General features: G+C 41.4%; 1 protein-coding gene across 7 annotated transcripts in view; it reads right to left on the bottom strand.

The window, feature by feature from the left end:
• adcy7 (adenylate cyclase 7) overlaps positions 1 to 22,573 on the bottom strand; it is an 80,844-nt gene that overhangs the window by 17,937 nt on the left and 40,334 nt on the right. For 5 of the 7 annotated variants that reach the window (XM_058381534.1, XM_058381533.1, XM_058381531.1 and 2 more), the window contains 12 exons: positions 19,661 to 20,190; positions 17,604 to 17,807; positions 16,579 to 16,743; positions 14,679 to 14,828; positions 10,944 to 11,101; positions 5,488 to 5,599; positions 5,200 to 5,327; positions 4,949 to 5,107; positions 4,740 to 4,872; positions 3,330 to 3,518; positions 3,202 to 3,242; positions 2,041 to 2,100 (listed from right to left, as the gene is read on the bottom strand). In XM_058381534.1, the coding sequence (XP_058237517.1) occupies positions 2,041 to 2,100; positions 3,202 to 3,242; positions 3,330 to 3,518; positions 4,740 to 4,872; positions 4,949 to 5,107; positions 5,200 to 5,327; positions 5,488 to 5,599; positions 10,944 to 11,101; positions 14,679 to 14,828; positions 16,579 to 16,743; positions 17,604 to 17,807; positions 19,661 to 19,825 (1,664 nt within the window). In that variant the 5' untranslated portion in view covers positions 19,826 to 20,190. The remainder of the gene's footprint in view (positions 1 to 2,040; positions 2,101 to 3,201; positions 3,243 to 3,329; positions 3,519 to 4,739; positions 4,873 to 4,948; positions 5,108 to 5,199; positions 5,328 to 5,487; positions 5,600 to 10,943; positions 11,102 to 14,678; positions 14,829 to 16,578; positions 16,744 to 17,603; positions 17,808 to 19,660; positions 20,191 to 22,573) is intronic. The other 2 variants (XM_058381536.1, XM_058381537.1) reach the window with 1 other exon arrangement.

The raw sequence follows: 22,573 nt of genomic DNA, 5'->3' as shown, positions 1-22,573 counted from the left end.
GCACCTAGGCATGCAGACTGTTTTTACAAACATTTGTGAAAGAATGGGTCGCTCTCAGGAGCTCAGTGAATTCCAGCGTGGAACTGTGATAGGATGCCACCTGTGCAACAAATCCAGTCGTGAAATTTCCTCGCTCCTAAATATTCCACAGTCAACTGTCAGCTGTATTATAAGAACGTGGAAGTGTTTGGGAACGACAGCAACTCAGCCACGAAGTGGTAGGCCACGTAAACTGACGGAGCGGGGTCAGCGGATGCTGAGGCGCATAGTGCGAAGAGGTCGCCAACTTTCTGCAGAGTCAATCGCTACAGACCTCCAAACTTCATGTGGCCTTCAGATTAGCTCAAGAACAGTGCGCAGAGAGCTTCATGGAATGGGTTTCCATGGCCGAGCAGCTGCATCCAAGCCATACATCACCAAGTGCAATGCAAAGCGTCGGATGCAGTGGTGTAAAGCACGCCGCCACTGGACTCTAGAGCAGTGGAGACACGTTCTCTGGAGTGACGAATCGCGCTTCTCCATCTGGCAATCTGATGGACGAGTCTGGGTTTGGCGGTTGCCAGGAGAACGGTATTTGTCTGACTGCATTGTGCAAAGTGTAAAGTTTGGTGGGGGGGGATTATGGTGTGGGGTTGTTTTTCAGGAGCTGGGCTTGGCCCCTTAGTTCCAGTGAAAGGAACTCTGAATGCTTCAGCATACCAAGACATTTTGGACAATTCCATGCTCCCAACTTTGTGGGAACAGTTTGGAGCTGGCCCCTTCCTCTTCCAACATGACTGTGCACCAGTGACCAAAGCAAGGTCCATAAAGACATGGATGACAGAGTCTGGTGTGGATGAACTTGACTGGCCTGCACAGAATCCTGACCTCAACCCCATAGAACACCTTTGGGATGAATTAGAGCGGAGACTGAGAGCCAGACCTTCTCTAACAAACATCAGTGTGTGACCTCACAAATGCGCTTCTGGAAGAATGGTCAAAAATTCCCATAAACACACTCCTAAACCTTGTGGACAGCCTTCCCAGAAGAGTTGAAGCTGTTATAGCTGCAAAGGGTGGACCGACGTCATATTGAACCCTATGGATTAGGAATGGGATGTCACTTAAGTTCATATGCGAGTCAAGGCAGGTGAGCGAATACTTTTGGCAATATAATATATAATATATTTATATTTATCCAGAAGGAGGAAGAGTAAGGTGTGTGTGTAGACAGCGGGGCTTGTGCAGAGGTCACGGCCGTTGTCATGCTGGTTACAATCTTCAGGTCAAGCTGCCAGTGTAAAAAAGAATACAAAGAGTGAGTGTGTGTGTGTGTGTGTGTGTGTGTGCATTTACACGTGAAGGTGTGGCATGCAGGATGCCCTGTGTTAGTTTAAAAATCCCTGAGGGAGCACTGATACAGCTTAGGAAGGAAAAGGGAGAGAAGAGAGCCATTTCCTTACACACCCTCACATGCATATGGACACACACTCACATACACACACTCACACACACACTCACTCACACACACACACACTCACACACACTCTCACACACACTCTCACACACACTCTCACACACACTCTCACACACACTCTCACACACACTCTCACACACACTCTCACACACACTCTCACACACACTCACACACTCACACACACACACTCACACTCACACTCACACTCACACTCACACTCACACTCACACTCACACTCACACTCACACTCACACACTCACACTCACACACTCACACTCACACACTCACACTCACACTCACACACTCACACTCACACTCACACTCACACTCACACACACACTCACACACACACACACACTCACACACACACTCACACACACACTCACACTCACACTCTCCCATCTTATCTAGTGCGGTTCAGTAATCCTGCAGGGGAGTAAAAAACTCTTCAGCACAGGAGCGGTTATTGTAGCTCATGCTAGCCGTGGGCTCAGTAACACAAGCTGAGGGAGAGATTGGGGGGGTTAGTGGTGAAACTGGGGGCCAGGAAAAAGGTCTTCGGAGCCAACATGGCATCCACTCACTTATTCACGCTGAAGGGAGAGGCAGGAAAGGACAAGGGCTCCTCAAGAGACTCATCAAAGCTGCACAAGGGGATAAAATCAACTTTAACACAACACCAGAGAGAGAGAGAGAGAGAGAGAGAGAGAGAGAGAGAGAGAGAAAGCAGGACTTCCAGATACCTGTCTATATTCTGTGGAAAAGAAAATGTGAATAGAATTTCCAAAATCTGTTGAACAAGTCGCTCATGTCAGTAAAGAAAGGGAATTGATATCGGATAAATCCGGAAAAATCCGATAATTTGCTCGGCTAGCTAAACATACTTTACAGGATAGAGATTCTCAACTTCTGCTGTTCGTGAACATCCGTGTGAATGCACGTGACACGAAGCTGTGATTTCAGCATCAGTGCTACAAGCGCTCCAACGATTCCTCTGACCAATCATCTCTCTCGTTGTTCGACATTTCTTCACTTCCCCTCTCATAAGTGTAGTTACTACCCGAGTTTTCTGTTTGACTCAAAACAATGGAAGAAAACTACCTCATGACTGTCAATTCACCTGATCTAGTCATATACTACCTCTCATTAAACGCCTTAAAAGGCATTGCAGGAAAAAATAAAGCTTGTAGTAGGGATCATTGGTGTCTTTGGAGAGTGTTTGTAGCTAGTATAGTTATGTACCAGTGTATTGTGGTGCATAGAGTCAATGTACATACACTATATTAGCAAAAGTTTTGGGACACCTCTCCAAATCATTGAACTCAGTTGTTGTGTTTCAGGGGTTGGGCTCAGCCCCTTAGTTCCAGTGAAAGGAACTCTTAATGCTTCAGTCCTGACCTCAACCCCATAGAACACCTTCTGCGAACCAGACCTTCACGTCCAACAGAGGAATGGTCAAAAATTCCCATAAACACACTCCTAAACCTTCCCAGAAGAGTTGAAGCTGTTATAGCTGTAAAGGGCGGGACAACTCCATATTACATTCATGTGTATGTAAAGGCAGACGTCCCAAAACTAATGGAAACTAATAAATCTGATAGACATTTAGCTTGCATTGCTGCTCCATTTTAAAAAAACGTAAATCGTGTGCTATAAGCTATACTCCTTGTCTATTGCATGCATAGGACTAAACATAAACGCATACACACACACACACAAAAACAGCAGTCTCATGTATTACTAACCTTTCTGTAATTTTTAACGGCGCTGATCTCATAGGAATGTCCTGATGAGCGAGAAAAAGGAATTCTCATTAGTGATACTAACAATATCATTAGTAATAGTGTGTGTGTGTGTGTGTGTGTGTGTTCACCTTGAAGCGGGTCTTGCTGTTCACCATAGGGTCAGTGATGAAGCCCTCTCTGCTCTGGAGATGGGCGAAGGGTTTCACGGCCCCCCACGACTCCAGGTAGCGCGTCATTCTCACCGAGGCTCGCATCTTCAAACCGTCACTCACACGCTGTTTAGGAATGTTACGGCTGCTCTGGGACGGGTCCTTAGCCTGCGTGAGCACACAAAACGGTACACATGTGGAAAAATCCTCATTCTGATAATATCATGTATTATCAATGTATAGAAACACGCTTCCTAATCATTCAGCCAAGTCATTCATTATCACTATAGAATATTTCTTCTTCCCTCAGATCTGATTCGGACCCTCGATCAGGGCAAAACATAAAACTTTGTCTTCTCTACTCGTCTGCACATCACACGTGATCCCAACTTCTTCTTCTGGCTTTTCTTTTCAGGGGTCGCCACAGCGAATCATCTCTCTCCACTCTTCTGCATCCTCAACAATTACACCCATTAGCTTCACATCCTCATTTATTACATCCATATACCTCCTCTTTGGCCTTCCTCTCTTCCTCCTGCCTGGCAGCTCCATGTCCTACATTCTCCTACCAATATACTCACTCTCCCTCCTCTGGACATGTCCAAACCATCTTAATCTGGCCTCCCTAACCTTGTCCCCCGAACGTCCAACATGAGCCGTCCCTCTGATGTACTCGTTCCTAATCCTGTCCAACCGTGTCACTCCCAAAGAGAACCTCAACATCTTCAGCTCTGACTCCTGTCTCTTCCTCAGTCTCTAAACCATACAGCATGGCTGGTCTCACCACTGTCTTGTACACAGGTGACCTCAACTGATTTTGCAGAATATATATTGAATATATTGCACTAAAATTGCCCACAATTGCACTTTATTCATAACAGCCATACTATTCTGCCACTGCTCTGTATCATTTACTATATTTTTATATTTTCTATATATATTTTTTCCACCTGTTCCCACATTAGTTCCTACCTGTATACTTAAATTCTATTTTATTCCAATTTTATTTGTATTTTTATTGCTATTTTTAGGACACAGAGAGGTCACTGCATGGCTTGCTGCACATTGTTGTCTATGTCGTGAATTAAACTTTAATTGAATAATGTATACAATTGCTCTTTAAGTAAACATATAAAACGGCGTGTCCTAAACGGCTCGTTTAAGAAAACGAATTAAAAACACTACAAGAGGCGAATAAATTCGAAACGTTTCTGATGAAATCGGGTTATCGTCTCATACCGTTGCTTAAGAAATAGGAACCTCCTGTGTGTGTATCATCAGATATGAACCCACAGTGTTAAAGTCAGTATAACGATATAGGCTCAGAAATGTGTTTGAATAATGAACATTTAGATGGACATTTAAAAAAAAAAATGTCTATATACTGACCCGTGGATCTATAACCAGGTAGGTCTTGATGCTGAGCTCCTTCAGGTAAGTGTCTCTGAGGTGACCGTTTCCTTCCTCCACCTCGTAGGCTTTATTCAGATGCTTCAGAGTGGCCTCAGTGATGTGCACCCGGCTACACACACACACAAATTAAGCTCCAAAATCTACACTGGTGTACATTTTGTTTTGTTGACTTATACACAGCATACCCAGGCACCCCTCCGGACTCCATGTGATTGGCCAAGGTGACGTCGTGTGACCAGACGTCAAACTGCCATTTGCGTAAACCAATCACGCCACAGAGCACATTTCCAGAATGCACACCGACGCGCATGTTAATATCCACTCCTGTAGCCTCCCGAACCAGCCTGCAACGGATGATTGGGGGGGGGAGGTTGGGGGGGTACTTTAATTCACTCAGTGTGTGATTTTATATCGGTGTGTGTGGGTGTGTACTTACTTTATCGCTTCACACATATCCAAACCCATTTTGACGCAGTTCTTGGCGTGTTTCGGTAAGGAAACGGGTAGTCCGGATACACAGTAATAACAATCACCCAGGATCTTGATCCTCATACACTCATTCTCCTACACACACACACACACACACACACACACACACACACGTACATGACCACCAATGAACTACATAATTCATCTCAACACACAGGATATAAATGTACTCAATCATTATTATCGAAAAATAAAATCAACATTACACGTATTAAAATTTGCTGAAATGACTTACTTTGGCAATCTGGTCAAATTTCCCAAAGAGCTCATTCAGCATGATGACCAATTCTTTGGGAGAACAATCGCTGGCTAAACGAGTGAAACCAACAATGTCTGCGTAAAGGATGCTGAAACAGAGAGAAGAGAGAGAGAGAGAGAGAGAGAGAGAGAATGTAAGAGTTATTAACATAAAGAAAATAGGTCTTCCATCCATCCATTTGTTGTAGCCTTGATCCTACACAGAGTCACAGGGAACCTAGAGTCTATCCCAGGAGACACAAGGCACAAGATGATGGACAACTCACACACCCATTCAATCAGCCTACAACACGTCTGATTGCACTGGAGGAGAAAACTGGAGAACCCAGAGGAAACCCCCTGGAGCACTGGAAGAAAATGCACATAATAATCCACACATACAAGAGCTAGGGTTCCAACCCCTATTAGATTATTAGAATGAAGAAAAAGAAGAAGAAGAAGAAGAAGAAGAAGAAGAAGAAGAAGAAGAAGAAGAAGAAGAAGAAGAAGAAGGACGAGTAGGAGAAGGAGGACGAGGAGGAGGAGAAGGAAATGGAGCAGAAGGAGTAGAAGAAGAAAGAGGAAGAGGAGGAGAAAAAGAAGAAGGTGGAGAGGAAGAAGAAGAAAAAGGAGGAGGAGAAGAAGTAGAAGAAGAAGAAGTAGGAGGAGGAGGAGGAGGAGAAGAACGAGGTGGAGGAGGCAAAGAAGACGGAGGAGAGGGAATAAGGAGGAGGAGGAGAAGGAGGTGGAGGAGGCGAAGAAGACGGAGGAGAGGGAATAAGGAGGAGGAGGAGAGGGAATAAGGAGGAGGAGGAGGTGAAGAAGACGGAGGAGAGGGAAAAAGGAGGCAGAGGAAGCAAAGGAGGAGGAGGAGGAAAACAAGAAGAAGAAGAAGAAGAAGAAGAAGAAGAAGAAGAAGAAGAAAAAGGAGGAGGAGAAGAAGGAGGAGAAGGAAAAAGGAGGCAAAGGAGGTGAAAAAGGAGGAGAAGAAGGAGGAGGAGAAGAACAAGAAGAAGAAGGAGGTGGAGAAGGAGGAGGAGAAGGAAAAGGAGAAGGAGAAGGAGGAGGAGAAGGAAAAGGAGGAGGAGAAGGAAAAGGAGGAGGAGGAGGAGGAGAAGAAGGAGGAGGAAGAGGAGAAGAAGGAAAAGAAGGAGGAGGATGAGGAGAAGAAGACAGAAAAAAAGGAGGAGGAGGAGATCTTTCTTTGAAAATTTCTAACCCTAAACATGTTTTCTTCATTATTAAGAAGCTCTTTCAAAGACCAAAAGTCGCTGTTATTGGAAATACAACAAACATTCTAGGCATTAAAATATCACCCCTGGATCACTGTGTAACCTTTCCTTTTTTAAGCACCAGTTTTAATAATCACTCCAAATATCTGACTGTAAATGTAATGGCTGAATCTGAGTTTTAAAGCGTGAGGAGAAATCTATAATACTCTGAAAACCTTTTCCTTTTTCTTTCTTAATAGCCAGCACCTGTCAGGCATTTCAGTGAAATAACACACATTTATATGGAAATGACACACTCCATAGTCTGCTTGAAATAGATCATTTTTCTTCATCCTACAGTGACTGGGAGAGAACGAGTGAAATCAGCGACGTCTGAATCGAGGATACTGAACTGGAGGAATCTCTAAATGTTTTCAGGAGTGTACTGTATATATATGCACACAACATGACTGACTCACTACATCTCTTTACAGCTTTGAGGTTTTTTTCCTCTAATTTTTCAGGAGATTATTGAGTTTCGTTTTGCAGAACACTGTTGAAATGGCAAAATTGCAAGTGCAGGATTATCCTTTTAAAAGCCTACCAGTGAAGCCTCATATGCAAACACGTTCTATGATAGCTGTACTCATGTTCCACACATATGAATCAAAGAAGGCTTTGGCTGAATGTGTGTTGTGATGTTACACAACATGTCTTGGCCCGAATCTGCAGGAAATCTGCTGTAATTTTGAAAAAATTGCAAGCTCCTCTGAATATTGCGCAGTTTACTTGATTTAGATAGGTTAGAAAGGATGGCTGGATGATTAAATAGCTGTGTGATTGGATGGATGGATGGATGTGTGATTGGATGGATGGATGGATAGATAGATAGATAGATAGATAGATAGATAGATAGATAGATAGATAGATAGATAGATAGATAGATAGATGGTTGGATGGATGGAATGATGGATGGACAGATGGTTGGATGGAGGATTGATAGATAGATAGATAGATAGATAGATAGATAGATAGATAGATAGATAGATAGATAGATAGATAGATAGATGGTTGGATGGATGGAATGATGGATGGACAGATGGTTGGATGGAGGATTGATAGATAGATAGATAGATAGATAGATAGATAGATAGATAGATAGATAGATAGATAGATAGATAGATAGATAGATAGATAGATAGATAGATGTATAATTGGCTGGCTGGCTGGATGGGTGATTAAATAGCTGTGTGATTGGATAGATGGATGGATGGATGGATGGATGGATGGATGATTACATAGCTGTGTGATCGGATGGATGGATGGATGATTAAACAGCTGTGTGATTGGATGGATGGATGGATGGATGGATGGATGATTACATAGCTGTGTGATTGGATGGATGGATGGATGGATGATTACATAGCTGTGTGTTCGGATGGATGGATGGATGATTAAATAGCTGTGTGATTGGATAGATGGATGGATGGATGGATGATTACATAGCTGTGTAATCGGATGGATGGATGGATGGATGATTAAACAGCTGTGTGATTGGATGGATGGATGGATGGATGATTACATAGCTGTGTGATCGGATGGATGGATGGATGGATGGATGGATGGATGGATGGATGGATGGATGGATGGATAGATAGATAGATAGATAGATAGATAGATGTGGGATCTTATCAAACAGGATATGTTTATAACGGTATACGGTACATACAAGTTGATGCACAAAAGAAGAGATCCTGGAGATTCCTCTGTCCATCAGTCATGAATGAAGATGAATAACACTCTATATATACATATATATTTAAAATTATTATCATTTAAAGGTTTTGAAGTCGAGGGCAGTTAGAAAGCCAGCGTTTGCCAGGCGCTGAGGTGGGAGTTGCAAACGCAATAAGGCTTTTGGACTAATATCTTTGACAGGTTCCCAGATTAACACAGGAGAGAACTTGAACCCATTCCAGCTCCACTAACAGGGCCCAAGAGTCTCCGTTAAAAAGCGATCCTTTTATACGATCTTTATGTAATCCTTCACTCTGACAGCAGAAATTTGGGCCGGTGTCTCGTGGTGATCTCTGTGCCAAGTCACAGTGTTTGGCTTGGAGTCTGCTGGAAGGGAAACCTTTCCTCATGAATTCTTTACATCATTTTTATTTTACCATCTTTAAAATTTCAGAGCAGTCTGCTAATTGACTTCCAGGTTAGCGCTTGATGACGAATGCTCATGACCTCCTGCTAGACGTGAGTCAGTGGATACAGAGACTAATTCAACGTATGATTCAGTATTCAGCCATGCAGAGCAGTTTGTGAGTATGAAATGATTCAAGGCTGAATGATGCAATTCAGAACCTTCCTGAGGAGACACACGATGAATGAGCAAGGTTATGCAATCAGATTTAATACTGAAGGTCAGTGCTGTGTGTACTGAGTGTGTATTAAGGTGTGTGTGAGAGAGAGAGAGAGAGAGAGAGAGAGAGAGCACGAGAGAGAGAGAGCGAGCACGAGAACACTAAAATGTTCACACAGCTGAATTATTCAGTTCTCTAAAATAAATAAAGAATATAATTTATATTTAAAAAAAATATGTAAATTTAAAAATATATATTTTTTCCTGGAGGAAAACATTTAAGGATTAAAGTGAAATTAAAAGAAATATTTATATTTTAAATTATATTTTAATAATTTATAAAATAGCACCATTCTTGATTTTTAAAGGTTTGTTAAAAAATGTTTGAATAAAGAACAGACTCTATAAAGATTTGTGAAGCAAAAAAAAAAAAAAAGATGTTTTGTTTTCCACCACCTTTCAAGAGAGTTTCTACATTATATGTGTGTACACACACACACACACACACACACACACACACACGGGAAACATGTCATCACTTAATAATTGAGCAGCTCTTAAACAGATCACTCTCGCAGGTCAGTGAGTGTAAAATGAAAATGTCGGACCTTTAAACAAATCCTGTATTGTTGGACTACACACCCAGGTGCTGTGTGATTAAGTGTGTGTGTGTGTGTGTGTGTGTGTATATAACGGTGTGAGCTTCAGAGATATTGTAGCCAATAATGAGTACTCTATTCTATAAAATGATCACTTTTCATGTTCAGGTTTCACCCAAAAGGATTACAAACAGCTTCATATTACAAAGCTATAATAAGCACAGAACAGACGTGATTCAATTAAACAGTCTGTGTGGAAAAATCTGACATGATTGAAATTTAATAATGAGGAATATGAAACAGTCTCACCGGGATTCTGTGCCTTTTCCATTTTTCAGAAAACTACTGAATTGAGGAAATAGTGAATTGAAGAACAGTACTCTTCTATTAAACTCCTATCATTGAAAACACATACACAGATCAGCCATAACATTATGACCACATACAGGTGAAGTGAATAGACTGAGTATCTCCTCATCATGGCACCTGTTAGTGGGTGGGATATATTAGACAGCAAGTGAACACTTTGTCCTCAAAGTTGATGTTAGAAGCAGGAAAAATGGACAAGTGTAAGGATTTGAGCGACTTTGACGAAGGGCCAAATTGTGATGGCTAGACCACTGGATCAGAGCATCTCCAAAACTGGGGTGTTCCCGGGGACTGCAGTGGTCAGTATCTATCAAAAGTACCCTTCAAGTCTTGTAAGTGTCCTTAAAGTCATGGAGGCCCCACCTCGCAACATACAGGACTTAAAGGATCTGCTGCTAACATCTTGGTGTCAGATACCACAGCACACCTTCAGGGATCTAGTGGAGTCCATGCCTCGAAGGGTCAGGGTCAGTTTTGACAGCAACAGGGGGACCAACACAATATTAGGCAAAAATGAAAATGATCTCAAACCCCATGGCCTTTACACTCACCACATCTTAAGCCAACTGAACACCGGAGAACGTTCTTCACTACGATCATCACAATACCAACTGAGAGAAATTATTTTGGAAGAACGTTTCTCATCGCTTCAGTACATTTCCAGAGTATTCAAAATCAATGCAAATGTGTACTAAGGCTGTTCTGGTGATCTAACAGCTTACTTACATGCTCTATGTTCATTTTTCCTTTAATTTGCCACCTATCTGAGTTTTACTCTGTATGATTTGTAAGCTCGTGCACAAATACAGACTCTATTTCAGATATCTTTGATACTGCTATGAAATACCATGTATTGTGATTGTGTATACTGCTGCAGGAGATGTATGCATGTACATTTCTGGGTTTTTCTTACCTGACGTTCTCATGCCTTTTGACGTACAGACAGTGGAAGTTATTGTCCTTGACTAGCCGCTGCTGCGCCTCCTTATCCTTGCATTTACAGCGCTCCATTATGGCCAGCTTCATCTCCATGGAAATATACACAGGCAATACTGACTGCAGCAGATTCTCCTAAAACACACACACACACACACACACACACATTACACATGGTGGTAAATGACTGTCAAATAAAAACTTCAGTCTTTATCTGCATACAAACATGTTCACATACAAAATGTTCTTCATTCTTCTACTAAATTCAAGTTAACACAGTGCAACATTTTATATCTAAAATCTTACAGGATCTAAAGTGTTTTCTTCACACAGTCACTCTATTTAGATCGTTCGTTTGCTAATCACGCGATTAAAGGAAAAGGCATGCATGCCATATCAAGCAAGCAGGCGCTTTCCGCTAATCTCTTACAGCTAACTGAGCTAATCTAATCTACATCTAGAGCTAGCGAGACCTTTTCATCTTGCCCAGGCTACGTGACTGTACACAGAGGTGGTGAATATCTCGTGTCTTCATTCGATTATGCAATAAAACGTTCTCACGTCTCGACATCAGACGTGCGTCACGGTCAGACAAACGGCTACACGACGTACGAGTGACGTCAGAGCATCTGTAAAGCATGACGTTCAAATCGGACGGTGAGATACAGTACAGGATGATGGATTTCTTTACAAATCGTCACACTCATAATATTGTGGCAGATAATATAAAGTCGGGATTTCCTGTATAAAAACTTTTTTTAATTCTTTTTTTATTTAAATTAATTAATTTTGCAATTTTTATTTTAATTCCCTATTATATAGATAAACACTATATATATATATATATATATCAATTATTGATAAATGCTGTTGACCCACAAAAAAAATTATTTTACCTTTTTTATTTTTTTGCTAAAATGTTTTTTTTTATTTTTATTTTTATTTTTTTTTTGTTCAAAGTGCTTAAATTTGCTTAAAATATTTTTTGCCTTAAGGTAACTCTGTAATTCTTTTCCTTTATAAAACAGTCTTAAAGGTGCATTAGCTACGATTAGAAGCTGGCCATTTCTTTTTTTTTTTATTTCCAAGATCAGCTTTCTAAAGATTAAAAGCTCTGCCTCCGGGATCTACAGTAACAGGTAGAGCGTATACTATATATATGATGACCTAAAATCATTTTCTCAGCCACATTTGTCTTGAGGACACGGCTTAAACCATTATTTTTAATCATCTTTTACATTTTTTCTGCAAATTATTTCTGTATCATGATCCAGCTTGGAAAAAAAAACAACAATTTTTCCTTCTTTCTATATTGCATTCTTTCTCTTTCTCTCTGTGCATCTCTCTCTTTCTTTAAAGCAGAGTTAAAGATCTGAATGTAACCGTAAACTGGCAGATCTTATCCTTCAGGAGAACAGAGGATGGCCTGTACTTGCTCCTCTGCACATTTTCCCACACAATGTACACTTTGTGTTTAAATGAAGTGGAATAAAGTAAATGTACAGAGCTGTATACATGTAGAAAACCGTAGAAACTGAAATCTGATGAACCTCCAGTCTCCTCAAGTCCAGTGGAATGCACTTCTTTTAGCCGGAGCCCAAGTTTCACAGGAGTCAGAAAAGAGAATGTTTAGTTAAAAAACAGTAGTCTTATTATAATGGAACAGAAATGATTTGAGTTTTTGGAAAAGAGGGGATGAGTAAAGACCTGAGCATTTCCTCCCTCTCCATCTCACCGTCATTGCTTATTTTGAGTGAGCAGATTCTTTCGGTCACTATAAATGAAAAATTACAGCTCCGTCCAACTGAAAATAATCCAGACCCTTCGCTATCTGGCTACACGTGGGCGAATATTTTAAAGGAAAGCAAAGTTAGTCCTTCAGAAAGCCAGACGTGACTTCACAGTGTTTATTTGGCTGTTGAAGGAAATGGCTCACGGTTTCACAGCCAAGTCGATTCATCATGTCATGTTTGTCCAACACACAAACAACGGTGTTTTCTGTAGACATCAGGGCGTGAAAATAAACTCACCCAAACGCCAAGCATGGCTAAAATTCCTCACAGTTTAATTTATGTTTTTTATTATTATATATTTTAAAATGAATTGAAGCCAGGTAACTTCATGTCGCTTTATATGATCATATTTATTTCTATTTTTTTCATGATTATAGGGTGCTTTAGGATCAACGTAATGTAATTTCTACTCTGACTCTTGAGTCCTTTGTTTACTTGCGATGTTTCTTGCTCTGATTTTAGCCTTGAGATTTATCTACTGTGTATGTGTGTGTGTGTGTGTGTGGGGGGGGGGTTATTATATATTCTATATAAAGTAAGTAGCACTTTAAAAATGTCTTCATAGGCACACACTCAACTTTGTCTATTCAGTTTGATCATTCTCCATTTTTTTTTTTCATTCTCCATCATTCTTCATTTTTCCAATTTACTAGCTGATTAGTAATTCAAAAATAAAAAAAAAAAAGGTGGTTTCAGCCATATTAAAGGCTCCAAATGACTTTGAGGCATTATGAGGGTGGTGCTTTGAGGTCCAATCCGATTAGATACTTAGCTCTCTGTATGGAGATTCAATTCAATTCAATTTATTTATATAGCGCCTTTTACAGTGGGCATTGTCTCAAAGCAGCTTTACAAAAGAAGAGAAACTGAGAAAGGAAAACAGAAACAGAAAAAAATATTAAATTAAATGATTAAACTATTTTATCCCTAATGAGAAGCCTGTGGCGACGGTGTTGAGGAAAAACTCCCTGAGATGATATGAGGAAGAAACCTTGAGAGGAACCAGGCTCAGAAGGGAACCTCATCCTCATTTGGGTGACACTGGACAGTAAATAATGTAACTGTAGCTGATTAGTTTCCTTTCTACAACAGCAATCAACGGCCCATGAGGAACTATTAGGTCACTGCACTAAAGGGTAGCATATATAGGGAGAAAAGAAGCGGGCCTAAGACAGAACCTTGTGGAACACCGAACATAACCTTGGTATGCATACAGCAGTCACCATCTAGATCTACAAACTGAGTCAAAGAAGACCTGAGCCAGGAGAGGGCTGGTCCTTTAACACCAACAACATGTTGTAGCCTATCAAGTCATCAAAGGTGTCAAAAGCTGCACTAAGATCGAGTAACACCAGTATGGAGACACAACCCTGGTCAGAAGCCAGGATCAGGTCGTTGACCACTTTAACCAGTGCTGTCTCTGTGCTATGATCAGGCCTAAATCCTGAATGATACATTTTATGAATGTTATTCCTATGTAAGTATGAACATAACTGCTGTGCTTCAGCCTTTTCTAGGATCTTGAAAATGAGACAGAAGTAGAAATGAGATATTTCTAGTCTGATGATTGAATTGTTTTTGTTATGAAAAGATGAACATTCTCATGCACGGCAACTACGACCTCCAGCTAGATGATAAATATTTGCTTGAAACAGGATTTTATTAGACATGGTTTAATAACAATGTGTAACAAATGACGCTTTCATAGCTCTGGCTCACGTGTAAACTAGTAATACGTAATCCTCAGCCGGTGAGCACAACGAACGAGAACGATACGTCTAGATCCCCGCTCGAGTTCGACTTTTTCGGAGCAGTCAGTCGATGGAGTGTTATTTTGTTTGCACACTTGAGCACTGAAGTGGTGTGTGAGTGCCGCGGAAAAAGTGCAGCTTGTAGATAGCGTGTGCACTGTACAGTACCTGCTGCCTCTTCTCGATCTCCAGTTTCATGCGGACGCTGAGGCAGCGCAGCGTGTCCTGGAAAGTCTGCCTGAGTGCTTTCTCCATTAGAACCTTATGAAACGCTCCCACGGCAATCCCACACACAAACACCACCGCGTTGGACATGAGCTGGGGGGAGAGAAGAGGATGAGAAGAGAAAGCCAGTTTTTTGGTATGAATGTACAGCATGTTCCTTAAGATAATGAGGCAGTTACTGAAACGAGATTTAGACTGTCTGGGTAGGTTTCCCGGATTACGCTCCAAAATCCAGGAGAGAATCGAAACTGAAAAATCGCTGAAAGAAATATGTAATGGTTCAATGCGGGAAGATGCGTTAGTTTTTCAGTGCATGAAAAGTCAGGGATCAACGAAAGTAAAACATATACAGTGGAACCTCGGCATATGAACGTCCTTCCTTACGAATTTTGCAAGATATTTGCATTGGCATACAAAGCATTTTTGGCACATGAACAAACCGAACCAGTTGCACGTCCGGGAGCCATTCAAAACTTGTTAGCATCAGTGGAAAGCCAACTGAAGCGAATTTTAGGATTATTTTTTAGTCAGTGAAAGCAGTTTGTAAAGAGTCGACCCACGATACCAACGTCTCCTTCAGCATTCGTTCAAAAACTAGGTGATTTTTCGTGTGTTTTTTTTTTGTTGACAGATTGGTGGTGTGGGCGGTCTGTTCTATTTTTAGCCCAAGCTTGGTGGCATGACTTCCTGTAAGGAGCCTTGACATGCTTGGCTTGGGTCAGTTCTTTGTAAGCAGATATACAGTTTACATACGCTTCATATTGGGAATATCGCTCATATTTCTGGGCGGCTGGAACGGATTATCTGCATTTACATTATTTCTTATGGGAAAATTCGTTTTGCAACAAAAATCTTCACCTTGAGAACGAATTAAATTCATACTGTATGCTGATTTTCCACTGTATTTCATTTTGTATATAATATTTACAGTACATGTTCCGCCTTACACTCGTGCATTTTCTCTGTCGCACTTATTTAACCCAAGCATCATTAGGTATGAATCACATTTCTAAAATGTATTAATGTAGATTTCTGAGCTCTTGAGCAAGGCCCTTTGCTTCAGGGGTGACCCATCATGCCTGACCCTGCACTTCTTAGCTGCGATATGCAAAACAAAAAGAATTTCACTCTGCTGTATATGTGACAAGATAAGAGCCACCGTTTATACGACCATGTTATCATAATGTGCATAAATCTACTGACTCCAAATCTACTTCCTGAAAATCTAGTGAATATTTTTCCCCCTTTTGGTCACCTGCATACAAACATACAGATGGTTACTATTGCTGTGATTGACAGGAGAGTAAAACTACCTCTCTCTCTCTATGTGGCATCATTAGCATTCAAGCCTGCAATCTGTTCTTTTGTTTTTAGGAGTGAACATCATGACCATGAGCATGAAAAACAAGACTGCTATCCATTCAGTTTGAGATTTTTTCTCCTAATAAACATTGTGAAAGCGCTAGCGGAACAATATGCTTCTGTGATGACAGATTTTCACCAAATATTCCAATATATATATATTTAATGTGCTTCAGGGTGGAGTTTTACTTTTAAAAGACCATATCATGGAACTTTACTGGTATCTTTGAACAGACTTATCTGTGTCTGTTTATTCCAAGAAACACTCTTTATACTGCTAATACTTTAGCCCATTTTCTCAGCATTTAGTTCATTTTGTTGCCGTCTAAAGCTAACAAATGCAAACTGCTAATCAAGCAGAGCTGTGAACATGCTGAGGGAAAAGACATCAGAGATGTCAGGAATTCCTTCAGGTTTCTTGGGTCAGTTATCGGCGGCGTCCTGTCAGACGGCTGAGCGATCGATCACGCAGCACACTCACCTGATTGGTGAGGGAAGTCGTCAGCTTGGAACTGTTCCAGGTGAAGTGCACTGACAGGACGATAATGTGAGAGAGGGAGGAGACGATGCTGAGGATGACGGCGTACCACATCTGGAAGGGGAGTAACGTGAACACAGTGATGATGATGAAGAGGAAGAAAGGCACCTAAACAGGGGGAATAAAAGTCAGCTTCAAGTCAGCCATGGGAAATGTTGTTTAGGTTTAGTGTGAAAAACTAATCCAAAAACTGTGTGCTGTCCGTTTACTCAGGTTGTCTTGGTCTGATGAAAGATCTACATTTTCTCAGTACTGTAGCTTATTTTTTAAAGATCTCTTTTCATTATTTCATTATATTTGTTTATTTGACTGACACAAAAACAGTGGTATAAATTTGTAGGGTCTTGTTATATCAATAGACTCTTAGTATGCAACCAGGAGTGTGTGGTGTATGTGTGTGCATATACACCGATCAGGCATAACATTATGACCATAGACAGATGAAGTGAATAAGACTGAGTATCTCCTCATCATGGCACCTGTTAGTGGGTGGGATATATTAGGCAGCAAGTGAACATTTTGTCCTCAAAGTTGATGTGTTAGAAGCAGGAAAAATGGACAAGTGTAAGGATTTGAGCGAGTTTGACGAAGGGCCAAATTGTGATAGCTAGACCACTGGATCAGAGCATCTCCAAAACTGCAGCTCTTGTGGGGTGTTCCCGGTCTGCAGTGGTCAGTATCTATCAAAAGTGGTCCAAGGAAGGAACAGTGGTGAACCAGAGACAGGGTCATGGGCGGTCAAGGCTCATTGATGCACGCGGGGAGAGAAGGCTGGCCCGTGTGATCCGATCCACCAGACGAGCTGCTGTTGATCAAATTGCTGAGGAAGTTAATGCTGGTTCTGATAGAAAGGTGTCAGAATACACAGTGCAGGACGGGTCAGGGCAGCAAAAGGGGGACCAACAAAATATTAGGCAGGTGGTCATAATGTTATGCCTGATCGGTATATGTATAGGTATGTGTGTTACCTGGTCCCAAGGAACAATGAATTTAGTAGATGAGGAATAGATGAACGTAAAGCCCATGGTGAGGTGTGTAGCCCACACTACCAGCCCCAACAGCGTGGTCCATTTCTGAGTGAGTGCCTCAGCACAGACCAGCACAAACACTGCCAGGAACACAAAGAGTGCGCCGCTAACCACGGCCACGAACGCTACATGGTTCTGCACGCCCTAAACACACACACACACAAGAAGAGCGCATAAAAGTATGATTATTTGACATTGACATATTTAAAGCTAACACAGATTGACAGCTAACTGAGTATCAGATTAATACATTCATTTTGTTTGACGATGCTTCAGGAATTACATCAACATACCAACACACACACACACTTCAAGGAAAAATCCCCCATGAACAACTTTAATAGTAATCTTCGTAATCAACATGAGATCTTCAACAGCATCCAACATTTATTTTGTAATGTATTTTTCCTACATTCCCCAAAATGCCATTCTTCTCCCTCTCTCATTCTCCCTATTTATACATAGAAGATTAATCACACTCAATGTTTCGCATTAGTACATCAACGCAGACGGAGGAGTCAATTAAAAGCTCTACCTCGTGCTGCACTGCTCAGGAACCGCATACAGGTGTCGCTTATATAATATAAAACTATAATCCGGTTACATGCGCGATCCCTCGGGATGTCTAACGTGGGCGAACGAATTTTAATCATGCTCTTGATTTTACAGTTCAAGAGCTCTTGAGCCACTTACACCCTGGTTTAAAACACACACACACACACTTTATTACATACACAGGTTCTCTTCCTCGTTTGGACAGTCCACTAGAAGAGAGCAGTTAAGAGGATTTACACAGACTCTCTCTCTCTCTCTCTCTAGGGTTAGGAAAGTTCACACGGACAGCGTATCACTTGACCACAGAGTGCGAGTGATGCACAAAAGCAAACCCAAGCTGTAATAACAGTTACTCAGATTTCTTGCGGTTTTTATACCCAAGGATCAGTTTCCTTGGCGAAAGCGTTTCGTGTCGGAGAAGAAGAGCATAGTTGGGATACAATGGCAGGAAAAAGCGCTGCATATTTTCCCCTTGTAAACCAGCAGACTGATGGAAATGCCAGATCCTGCCAATCACAACGCCTTAACATCACATGCTTCACTTCCTGTTACAAGATTCGAGCACTTCCTTTCTGTACACTCGCAACATTTCTTCTTCTTCATCATCGCCGATGATGGCTGGGATTCTGAAAGGTTCTACATCTACTAAAACTATATTTTTCTTTTTTAAATCTGACAAATAACTTGCAGGATGTATGGAGATTCTCTATCTATTTTTTATTATTGCTTGTATCATTAATATTCTAAGGCCGGTTACTATGAACGGCGCTGAAATGGACGAAGATCTGGGATTGATAAAAAATTATAGGCAGGACGATCTATGAGATTCTTCTCAGTCCCTTTGCAATTGATGCAAAAAACTCCATATTTCCGGAGGACGTAAGGAGAATCCTGTGCTTGTGATGCCATGGGTTCAAGCAGCAAAATGAAATGAAATGAAATGAAATAAAATAAAATTGAGCAGCAAAAAAAGAAAAACAAACATAAATAAATAAATAATTCAAGCAGCAAAAATAAAATAAAATAAAATAAAATAAATAAATAATTTGAGCAGCAACAAATAAAATTTAAAAAAATAAATTAAATTAAAAGACACTCCCAAATCAAACGATTTTGGCCACAGCAATCACAGAAAAAAATTAAATAAATAAAAAAATGTAAAAATTCCTGGAAGGACTGTACTGTAAGTACAGGTGGAAAGAGATGACAGTAAAGTAATATGATTTCCAAAGGGATTTCTGTGATATATGATGCATCATGCAGGATAATATACAAGTTTCTGAACAATTTCACAGCAACATGATTAAAAATCCTGTACAATGATATTTATAGAAATAAAATAAAAATAACAGATTGAGTCAGATGTAGGTCAGAATATATATGTGCAATAACGTGTGTATATACAGTACAAAGTGTGTGTGTGTGTTGTGTGTACATCTTACCTCGTGCAGGCTGAAAAAGATGACCAGCAGTATAGCACAAGTGAGCACGCTCAGTCCGAGCAGCAAGACCAGAGGCTGATACTGGCTGATGCAGGAGAACTTCCTGTAAAGTGCTTCCTGTTTCAGTTTCTGCTCATTTAGCAGGTACTTCCCTTTTGCCGGCATCCTGACCAATCACAGCGCAGCAAAAACCAAAACACGGTTCAGCACGAGGGCCGCTACGCGAATGCAGCCATAGAGACTGCGTGTGTGTGCGTGTGTGTGTGTGTGTGTGTGTGTGTGTGTGTGTGTGTGTGTTTTACGAGGCTCCACTGCAAAACACACAAGTTTTCTTTTCTCCTAAATGAGTCATTCTGTCAGACACCACACACTCTTCGGTCCTCTTTACCGGACGATCGTTCTGGTCTTCCTCACAGACGAACGCGGAGATCCGAGACGCAGCAGGTCCGAGACGGGAACGGTAAAAGGATGAAGAACGTCAGGATGGTTGTCACGGATACCTCCAAGACTCAAGAAAAGAAAAGAGAATCCTGAAAGATAAAAAAGAGCAATGAATTACTGTAGTGACAGAGAGAGAGAGAGAGAGAGAGAGAGAGAGAGAGAGTGGGGAGGTCTTCTTTTATTATTCTGGAAGAGCTTGCTTTTGTCTGAAGGCCATAAAACTTTCCAATCCATCTGCGACCAGTGACCCTCATTCTCTCTCTCTCTCGCTCTCTCTCTCACACAAACACACTCACTCTCTCTCTCTCTCTCTCTCCCTCACACACACTCTCTCTCTTCCTCTCTCTGTCTCTCACTCACACTCACTCTCTCTCTGTCTCTCTCTCTCTCACACACACACACACAGTCTCTCACTCACACGCTCTCTCTCACACTCTCTCTCTCTCTCACTCACACACACAATCTCTCTCTCTCTCACTCACACACTCTCTTTCTCTCTCACACATACACTCTCTTTCTCTCTCACACACACTCACTCTCTCTCACACACACTCTCTCTCTCTGTCTCTAACTCACTCTCTCTCTCTCTCTCACACACACTCTCTCTCTCACACACACTCTCTCTCTCTCTCTGTCTCTAACTCACTCTCTCTCTCCCTCCCTCACTCTCTCTCTGTCTCTCTCTCTCTCTCTCACACACACACACACACACAGTCTCTCACTCACACGCTCTCTCTCTCTCTCACTCACACACACAATCTCTCTCTCTCTCACTCACACACTCTCTTTCTCTCTCTCTCACACACACACACTCACTCTCTCTCTCTCTCTCACTCACACAATCTCTTTCTCTCTCTCACACACACACTCACTCTCTCTCTCTCTCTCTCACTCACACAATCTCTCTCTCTCACTCACACACTCTCTTTCTCTCTCTCACACACACACTCTCTCTCTCTCTCTCTCTGTCTCTAACTCACTCTCTCTCTCTTCCTCCCTCACTCTCTCTCTCTCACTCTCACACACACGGTTAAAAGCTCACAAAACTCTGAGTAATAAAAAATAAAAAGTATTTACACCATAAAACAATTACCCTGAATGGAAATTCTTCACGCCAAACTGCCCCCACAAGTCATTAAACAACGAATCCTCAGTGTTTTCTCTGTTCATGACGTTAATAGCACATTAACAGCTAGAGATATACCATATAAAAGCAAGAGAGTTTTTTTGCTTTCAGAAAACCTTTGAAAAAAATTCTATTTATTTATTAAAATTATTAATTAAAAAATCAATTAATAAATTTAATTTGATCATTTATTAAAATATCAACCTCTGGCTTCATAAAGAAATATGAAGTAATAAAAGGTTTGTATAAAATACACAGTTCGTTAAATATTAAAATATTTTCTGCTCAATTAATTTTAAAACTTTTCTTTAACTTTTGTAAACTTTTTGTGGACTTTTGTAAACTGACCAGGAAAAAACAAGCACAATTCTAAACAAGAGAAAGAGAAGAAAAAGCACATTTCTCTCCCTCTCTTTTCCACTTCCTCTCCTCCCTTTCTCTCTCTCTCTCTGTCTCTCTCACCCTCCCTCTATGAGACCCTCTCTCTCTCTCTCACTCTCATACCCACTCACTCTCCCTCTCTCCTCCATCCCATCACCCTTTCGTTCTCTCTCTCTCTCTCTGTTACACTCTTTATCTCTCTCCCTGTCCCCCTTTCTCTCTCTCTCTCTCCTCCCTTTATGTGACCCTCGCTCTCTCCTCCCTCTATGTAACCCTTTCTCTCTCTCTCTCTCTCTCTCCTCCCTCTATGTAACCCTTTCTCTCTCTCCTCCCTCTATATAACCCTTTCTCTCTCTCTCTCTCTCTCTCTCTCCACCCTCTATGTAACCCTCTCTCTCTCTCCTCCCTCTATGTGACCCTCTCTCTCCTCCCTCTATGTGACCCTCTCTCTCTCTTTCTCTCTCTCATACCCACTCTCTCACTCTCCATCTCTTACTCTCCCTCTCTCATCCATCCCGTCACCCTTTCCCTCTCTCTCTCTCCGTGTCACCCTTTCTTTCTCTCTCTCTCCCTTACAGTCACCCTCTTTCTCTTTCTCTCTCTCCCTGTTTCCCCCCTCACTCTCTCTCTCTCTCTCTCTCTCTCTCTCTCTCCCTCTCTCTCTGTGTGTGGCCAAATCAGCACAAAGACAGAAAGGCCCTCAATGAGGCGCAGTAAAGGGAAGCTGCACCTGCTGGGAAAAGAAACAAGGACACAAAAAGTGTCTCAATTCTGTCCTTTTCAAAGTCCACAAAGATGTCTGGCTGCCCTTTTCCTGAAGCAGGGAGAATCTTCTAGGCCATTCCCGTGAATAACGCTTTGATTCAAGGCGCAGGCTAGAATCCGATCTAATCAGAGAGCCGTGGAACGGGTTGGATTATGTTTGCTTTTAATTCCGCGTCGGTGTACGCAAGACGGCGGTCTCG

This window comes from Hemibagrus wyckioides, linkage group LG27, assembly GCF_019097595.1.
Source record: "Hemibagrus wyckioides isolate EC202008001 linkage group LG27, SWU_Hwy_1.0, whole genome shotgun sequence".
In the NCBI taxonomy this organism is placed as follows: domain Eukaryota; kingdom Metazoa; phylum Chordata; class Actinopteri; order Siluriformes; family Bagridae; genus Hemibagrus; species Hemibagrus wyckioides.
This window is presented reverse-complemented; position numbering and strand designations above follow the sequence as displayed.